Here is an 8,781-nt window from a genome sequence, read left to right on the forward strand (position 1 = left end):
CCTAGCCGCCCTGACTGTGAAATAGTGTCTTCTAATGTCCACCCTGAACCTACTATCAAACAACTTATGGCTGTTATTCTTTGTTACTCCGGGAGGTGCTCGGGTGAACAGGGTCTCTCCCATTACCTGCTGGTCCCCCCGGTAAGCTTGTAGATGGCCACCAGGTCCCCTTCACAAGAGAAGGCTGAACATGTTCAGGTCCTGTAGCCTCTCCTCATAGGGTCTGCCCTGCTGTCCCCGGATAATACAAGTGGCCCTCCTCTGGACCCTCTCGATGCTGGCCACATCTCTCCTAAAGTGCAGTGCCCAGAACTGGATGCAGTACTCCAATTGTGGCCTGACCAGTGTCGCATAGAGCGGGAGGATCACCTCCTTGGCCCTGCTTGTGATGCATCTGTGGATGTATGACAAGGTGCGGTTGGCCTTACTGACCACATCCTCACATTGGCGGCTCATGTTAATTTTGGAATCGATAATGATTCCAAGATCTCTTTCTGCTTTGAGAAGGGAGTTCCCCAGCCTATAGGTATGCTGCTGGTTCGTACTTTCCAAGTGAAGTACCCTGCACTTGTCAGTATTGAATCCCATCCTATTCTCATTCACCCACCCCTGCAACCTGTCCAGGTCCAGTTGTATCCTGTCCCTCCCTTCTAGCTTGCCCACCTCACCCCAGATCTTGGTGTCATCAGTGAATCTGAACAGGGTGTTTTTCACCTCCCCTCAGCCAAGTCACTAATAAAGAGATTAAACAGTGTGGGCCCGAGGACCAAGCCCTGGGGGACCCCACTGCCCACATCCCTCCCTGTTAAATATGACCCCTCCACCACCAGTCCTCTGATGATAGCTTAGCATTCCACACTCATTTTACCTGAAATTTATAACAACAGAGTTATGTTAAATAGAGTGAAATTTGCACAAACTAAATCTGCTTTCAAGATCAACTTCCTGGGAACAAACAGAGCAAGTGAAATATCAGTGAGAGGTTGTATTCTATTATATTCAAAAGAGTCAGAGAAATCAGAAATGTCAACTCTGCTAGAATTCTACAGGTATAGGCCCAGTAAAAAAAAATAGAGGAAGACCTTAGGAAGTAGTGATAAAATATAAAGGGATTAATGTAAATGGTGATTCTGAATACTGTGGGGCAGACTGCCATTTGGACATACAGTACATTTTTGGTTATCTAAACCCCTTTGGAAAGAACTACTGAAGCCATTCAGATAAATGAAATTGTTCAGATAAGTGAAACTGCAGCATCTTGTAAGGAACTGCTAACACATAATGCATTATGTAAAGCCATACTAAACTTAATAGTAAATATATTAGTAAAGTAAAAATTGAAAGAGAACAAGTTTGTCACAGAATTCTAAAAAGTCAGCAGAACAAAGCTTCCAGTTGTATAAGCAAAGGTCCAGAATACTACTGTGTCTGAGTATGCTCTTTCACTCCACGTATCACCTTGTTTGCTGCATGTTAAAGAATAGAACAGAGACCAGAATGTGATAAAACGTCTAACACAGTGCAAAATAATCTAAAGTAAAAAAAAAATTTTAATTGATTTTTCTTAAAAAATAAGGGTGTTTGAAAACAGTATTTCTTCCACATGAAGTAACCAACAGTTATGAAATATACTTACTTGTGCTTTTGGATATCTTTTACACCATTTTTCAAGTTTCCTAATCTTTCTGATGGATTGTCCCTAAAAAGTGAGCAAAAAAGTAAGTTACTAATCTTGTTTTCTGTCTTTCTGACTTTTTTTCTCTAATAAGTTTAAGCTTGTTACCTGCATAGTTTTTTAATTAAATTAGCAGCATTTTTGGCAATCTTCTTTGGAAATTCAATCATGTCAATCCCCCTTAGTATGATATTGTAGGTCTTCATGGGGTCTGGGCCTGAGAAAGGTGGACTTGAAGAGAAGAGAGAAGGTAAAAGTTAAGGGCAGGTCTTAAAAGTAGTTTCATGGCAGCCTATGATGAAGCAAAGGGAAGCAATGACATGATATGGCTAATACTATTTATCCCCCTGGGGCCTTAGGAACATTGAAGGAAAAGGAGCTAAATCAGGACTGCTGAAATACTTTATATTATATTTTTAAGGAGTTCTCTAGGATGCTTCCTATCTTATCTCCTCAAATGTCCAAGCCCTAGTAACCTTTTCTCCAATTAAGAGATTTTGGAATTGCTTGTATCTGGATTTCATTTATGATGTTCCAGTTGTCCAGAAAAGGAGACTAAAATGTGATATAAGATATTTCTTCCTTTGCATAGACTAAACATACAGTTTCCCATATTGCCAGCTTGAGGAACGAGAGGGTAATTCAGGTTCCAAATCCTTGATTTATTTTGTATTTGACTCATTATGTAATAGTTTTGCATTTTTCTGCCCTATGACTATTGTTTGTCTTCTCTAAAGAAACAAAGATACAGTTAGAACAGGCAGTGGTGAGGCTGTACATGCGGCAGTACATGTGGTAGTGGGTGCATGACTGGATTAGATTAATGCAAAGGAAATGCACATGGACAGCAGACAGTAGTGTGGCTGTGGAAGAGGATGAGGTGAAGATTCTGCTCCTTCCAACTCTCATGGAGAGCTTCTTTGGTGAGTCTGTTGTTTGAACTTCATGCAGAAGACCAAGAATTATCCCTTATTTGATTGGTGTTTTGAAAAATAAAATGAAAGAACTTTAACTGAATGATTTACAGGATAGACTGGACAATGTCTAGAAGATTTTCCAATATATGTAGTTTTAAATATATGTAGTTACTACATAGTATTATAAACTACATGGTAATCATGATACTTTCAAAATCAAAAAATATGTGAAATTCCAGATTAATACAAAGTATTTATTGGAAGGCTGGAGTTTGATTCTTTGGCAGAAAAACTTATCAGCATATTCCAAAAAAGGATAACATTAATTTCATCATAGACATTGCATAAAACGGGGGAAAAAGCAAGTCTCACATTTATAATTTTATTTCAGGGATAGATAAATTATGAACACAGATTATGTATGGTTTGGACAGTTAAAAAAAATGCAAATATTTAGTTATAGTGTAACTTAATTTTTTTCTTTCAGTGTTGGAAATCATTTCATCAAACATTTTGTAATTTAAATTACCCTGAAGTTATATTAGACAACCTTCAAAGAAACTTATTGGAATAGAGTTTCATTAGAATAAGAAATTCTACTAATTCATAAGAAATTGTTCAAAAGACTGTTGTGCCTTCAGTGCAAAAGTAGATTAAAGGATAGAATCCTGTTTTTCTAATAAGTTGTAGTCATCCAGGGATATTTCAGAAGGTATAGGACTCAAAATGGAGTTTCCATTTGTTAATTTTATTAAACATGTTATAATATTAAATACAGTATTTGTAGTTCTTCATGGAATATTATATTACTTTAATAAGATGCATTTGGAATATGTTTTTCAGGAAGAACCTAGTTTATTTTAAACTCCTTGAAACAGCAGCTCAGTGGCTGAAAGTGAAATTCAGATTTGTTTTACATGTGTTAAGGGGCAATGTGGTAAAATGGCTAATATGTCTTGATGTGGATCTAGAAACAGGAGTTTGAGCCTAATTCCAGACATATGCTGAAGGTTGCCATCAGCTCCACATTGTACATAAGCATTACATTAATAAACCTGGATGGTCTCAATTTTGAGTGAGGAGTAATTAGGGTATAACTGACAGTGAAGGAAGGAATGGTCTAAGTTGAAATAAATTAATCACTTTGCCTCATCCAATCTTGTAATGTTATATCTAAGACATGCTCGTTGTGATGGCTATAACACTTTTGTTCCTGCTTTGGAGAGTTTGTTCTTCTTCTGCCCCCAAACAAGTTTCAATAAATATCTTTATTCTGTAGGGAAACTCTGTGTAAATGGAAACAAGTTTCAAATGTCTAGATCACAGTTATTTTCTTAATATTTGTATCTAAAACAGACATTATAATAAACATTTTGAAACCTGTTCAAATCATTCTGCAGAATGGCCTGGATAACTGTAAAAATGGACTTATATTTTTGCATTATATCATAACTTTAAAGACCCTCCTTCCTCTTTAATCTGTGGTTGTAACACTTATTGACACTGATAGGCAGGAGGAGTGTGTTCCATGCTATATAAATATTACAGCAGGTGGATTGTGACTTGCACGTCAGTGCTTCCTTATGTTTCTTTTTCTATGATTTTATGATTCTAGCCCTGTCTGTCATGCAGCTGATCAGCTAGTCTCAGTCAGGAGTGGAAATAAAATCTGTTGTTGACTGACTGAGGCCAGTTAAGAGACAATTTACTGAGCTGCACTTATCTCCCTGAGCTGCAGAAGGAGGTTAGTTACTGCAAAAGGATAGGGGTGAGGTAACACCAGGCTCCTCCCCCTTTCGCAGAACTGGAAAACTAATTATTTTGTTTATCAAACAATTCTATGCCATTACAACATTACAACAATGCTAGCTCCAAATCTTCTAATGTCCTAATCAAAGTGACAGTGACAGAAATATTTTGAAATTCGTTGATCTATTTTTATCAGCAGTTCCAGTTCCAATGCCCATACCTGCCAGTCAAGAGTTCATACATTAAGATTCCCAATGACCAGTAGTCTGCTGAAATGTCATGACCTTTGTTCAGAATGATCTCTGGGGCTACGTATTCTGGAGTTCCACAAAAAGTCCATGTTTTCTTTCCAAATCCTATTTTCTTTGCAAAGCCAAAATCAACCTGTGAAAGAAATAGAATTCTATCAAGGCAAAGAAATAAAGGACATTTCAGTGAAGTGTTTAGGTTTTTTTTACAGAGAATCAAAGCAGAAATAAAGGTTTCCTCATGGAAATTTCATCATAATCCAAGTGTCCAGAGTTGTTTAAAATAAACAGAAAACTATATAGCAACTTTTTCTTGATTAACTCTTGTAATATACAGTGAAGATTCTCTTAAACTGAGCAAATGACAATGATCCAAATGTCTCTTGATAGATGGTTAGTGATTAACAGAGCTACTTTAATAAGTCCGTTATATCTATGATCTGCTTCATTTAAGCCATATTGGGGATTTCTATATTGCTCACATTCTTTCTTTTAACACACAACTTCTAGCGGAATAATGAACTATTCAGTTCAGTTTACTTAGGACAGAACAAAAGGTAGACAACAGTTTAGGTCAACATAAGCATCTTCCGTGGTTCATCCTAATTCTCTACTTTATGCGGTAATCCATGCCATCTGAAGAACTCATAGCATTTACAACTTAGGCAGAGCATAGTCCAAGAAAAATACTTTTTGTTGGCCATATTTTCCTCTTTGTTTAACACATGAAAGTATTTCAGTGGGGGTTTGCTTAAGGGCTACCAGTGGAATACAAGTTTATCTGCTGAAAATGAAAGTATCCACTGAGACCTTCAGTTTCACATTCAATACACAGAGTGGTACACATGCTTAATTTTTAGTACAAGTGGCTCCACTGACCTTAAAGGTTTACCTGAAAACTATGGGAATGCATCCATGTCTACAGTTAAGCCTATATTTAAAGGTGTTGTCAAGTATTTTAAATCTGTGTAATGTTATGCTGATTTAAAGTTAGAAAAGTTTCAGACCTGCACAACTGTGACTTGCCACTAGGGCTAGGGACAGAAGTTACACACAAACTGGTTTAAGTCATCAGAAACTGGTTTAAACCTGTAACAGAACAGAAGTTCAGTGCACATAAACCAGTTTCAAAATGGCTGAAACTGGTTTAAGACATACCTGATTGAATGTAGTATCAGACTTAACTGATTGGGGTCAAACTAGTTTATGGAACTCCTCTCCCAGTCCCCTTTCTGATTTAAGTTAAATCAGAGTCACCCAGCATGTTTTGCAACCCTGGACTGGATTGTGCTGCCTGTTCCAGGCTCCACCCCTCTGCTCTCTAAGGCAGGGGTTGCGGCCAGAAGCTGGACTGGCATGGGCCTCTGAGGCGAAGCAGGCAAGGAGGAGGTTTATTCCCCATCTCTCCCCTCTCCCCCGCCTTCCACTCCAGCTGGGGTGTGCCTGGCTGGGGCAGAGCAGCCTGTGACACATTCTCCCACCCACCTTGCTGCTGGAGTGGTGGGGAGACAGAGACGTGGTCAGCCCCAGCAGTAGCCTCAAGCAAATGCGGATGGAGAAGGCTTTAATTCCTCCCCTCCCACCTCATCCCACTGGCAGGGACCCCAGATGGGTTTTTCCTGGCTTCCCCCCCCGCTTGTGGCTCAGCATGGCAAGGGCTCCCCAGAGACCCCTTCCCAGCCAAGGGGGCAATCTCACTGTACCTTCCCAGCTACTGGGTCTGGGGTTTCACTTGGGGCAGCCCAGGAACAAAGGCCAGATTGTGGGGGTGGGGGGAGGAGAAGGGGAGTAAAATGGCCCCAAGCACAGGTAGGGACAGCACAGAGGGATCGCAGTGGCAGTGGCTCCATTCTGGACATGAGCCCTGCTGAGCAGAGGGTTCCAGGCTGGGGGCAGGGGGATCAGGAAAGGGGCTTGAGTGTGTCGGCTCCTGCCCAGCAGCCCCTTCTACCCACTGGAGAGTAGTGCCTGGGCCAGCCATGGACCCTGCAGTGGCATGCATGGTGCAAGCTCACCCCGTTACTTGCGTCCCTCAGGCACTGTTATCTGCATCCCCTGGGCTGCCAGATGCCAAGCTGCACGCACACTGCTGACTCTTCCCCTACCTGGTGGTGGAAGCACAGAACAGCCTTGTGTATTAGGTGCTAGGCACAGGACACTACCCCTGTGGCTTCCCCACTGCCTCTGTCTGCACGCCCAGCAGCTTCTGCCTATCAATATGACCAGTGTGGGCCCCCTGGTGGTGGCAGTGGCAGTGGGGAAGCCACAGGGGTAATATCCCGTGCCTGAAACCTGGTACAGGTGGCTGTACTGCACTGCTGCCAGGTACGGGAAGAGTCAGCAGTGCATGCTCCAGCATCTGGCAGCTGGGGGACACAGGTAACAGCACCTGAGGCTGAGGTGGAAAGCCCACACCATGTGCACCACTGGAGGAGCCAGGGCCGGCCTCACTGCTACTCTCCAGTGGTGAATGCAGTGGGGAGTGGGGGAAGGTAGGGTAGCTAGCCGGAGAGGAAACTGACAGCTGAGCCAGGCTGGGCACATGATGTGGGGGCCTTGGCTGCCAAGTACTGGGCAGGGCATGAGGTGTAACCACACCAGAGCCTTGGGAGTGGCCAGAGCCACTGGCAGCAGGGAGCAGAGCTGATATGGTGCATGGCCAGGATGTGCCAGTGGCAGGGCGGCCCCAGCGCAGCCATGTCTCCGGCCTGGCCCAGCCATGATCTTGCGCATTGGCCAGGCACTGCTGCAGCCTGTGGGGCAAGGGGCTACTCCTGGAGCTCGGTCTATGCCGCATGTGCCCAGCAGGCAGTGGCTCCACACCCCCAGTGCTGCCTAGCAGTGTGTCTTGCTTTGGTCACTGCTCCCACTGTGCAGGTTTGGGTAAAAGCCTGCAGCTGCAGGAAAGGCCCAGGTGCTATAGGGCAACACGAGCAGGTCAAGAGGAGGAGACCAGAGCTGTGGCCCAGGAGGAGGGGCCCAACGATGCCTGAAAGCTTGGGCAGTTGCAGCAGAGGATCACACAAGCCAGTCCAGGCTCACTTCCCTCCTGCAGCAGTGGTGATCCATGCTCCTGGCCTGTTAAAGTCCTTCTCCATGGGTCTGGCCCTGCCTGAGCCTCCAGGCACCCCGCCCTGCTCTGGTCCCGCTTCCATGCAGTGCTGCCATGTATGCTTGGCCCTTACTGGCAGCAGCAGTGGGGCCTGTGGGAGCAGAGTGGCCTGCACTGGTTGCACCCTGGGATCAAACCCAGACCTTGGCCCCCACCTCTGGGGTAGCACATGGGACTGACCAGAACTTGGGGTGCCTCACGTTCCACTCCAAGAGTCCCTGTGTGTCACCACCACGCACTCCATGGTCATACAAGGCAGGGCAGGAGTGGGTCCATGTGCCTGGTGGGGCTCATGTCCAGGATCAAGTCACCACCACCATCCCTCTGTGCCAGTCTGCACCTGGGCTGAGGCCACTTTGCTCCCCTCCCTTCTTCCAACCTGACCTTTGCTTCTGGGCTACCCAAAGCAGAACCCCAGCTTTGGTAGCTTGGAAGGTGCTGTGGGATTGCCCCCTAGCTGGGAGGGGGGCTTTGGGAGTCCCAGACTGTGCTGTGCCATGAGCAGGCATGGGGGATAGGGGGAAAACCAGGAAGACCCCAGCTGGGGTCTCTACAGGCCAGGATGGAAGTTTAAACCCCTCCCCAGTCATACTCAGCCTGCTGGGGTCTGGCCACATCCCCTCTCAGCTCAGTTTTCCTTCAGCCTGAAGGGAAGGGGGCAGGGTGCTTACTCTTGCACCCCCCCGCCCCAGCTTCTAGCTGTAGGCATGTGGCTGCATTTCCATAAATAAAAGTGAATGTCTACTCTCTTGCAAATTAGTTCAATCTATACAGGTTAGACTAGCCTGCAAAGATTGAATCAATTCAGGCTCAGGCTTTTTGAATGTCTGTACTTAGCTTAGATGGCTTGGTGAACAGAGGCATGGAAGGAGCCAGAACTCTATCCCTCCTCTGGAGTGGGAGGGTATGGGGAGGGTGGCATATAACTTGGCATGGTGTGGCTTCCCTCCAGGGACTGAACTTTCTTTCCCACATTCAGAAGGAGCCAGCTGGAACAATGTGTGGGTGGAGAGAAAATGTGAATGGACAGGGGAGAGAGGTAAAGAGAAAGGAATTAAAATAAATAAATAAATAAATAAA

General features: G+C 44.4%; 1 protein-coding gene across 2 annotated transcripts in view; it reads right to left on the bottom strand.

The window, feature by feature from the left end:
* Positions 1 to 8,781, bottom strand: part of PRKG1 (protein kinase, cGMP-dependent, type I) — a 1,071,278-nt gene that overhangs the window by 10,016 nt on the left and 1,052,481 nt on the right. For both annotated transcript variants that reach the window (XM_019538593.1, XM_019538592.1), the window contains exons 14-16: positions 4,562 to 4,725; positions 1,784 to 1,906; positions 1,637 to 1,699 (exon numbers count right to left, since the gene is read on the bottom strand). In XM_019538593.1, coding sequence (XP_019394138.1) covers positions 1,637 to 1,699; positions 1,784 to 1,906; positions 4,562 to 4,725 — 350 coding nt within the window. The remainder of the gene's footprint in view (positions 1 to 1,636; positions 1,700 to 1,783; positions 1,907 to 4,561; positions 4,726 to 8,781) is intronic.

The sequence above is a fragment of the Crocodylus porosus genome, unplaced genomic scaffold (genome assembly GCF_001723895.1).
Source record: "Crocodylus porosus isolate Cpor-Errol unplaced genomic scaffold, CroPor_comp1, whole genome shotgun sequence".
Lineage (NCBI taxonomy): Eukaryota > Metazoa > Chordata > Crocodylia > Crocodylidae > Crocodylus > Crocodylus porosus.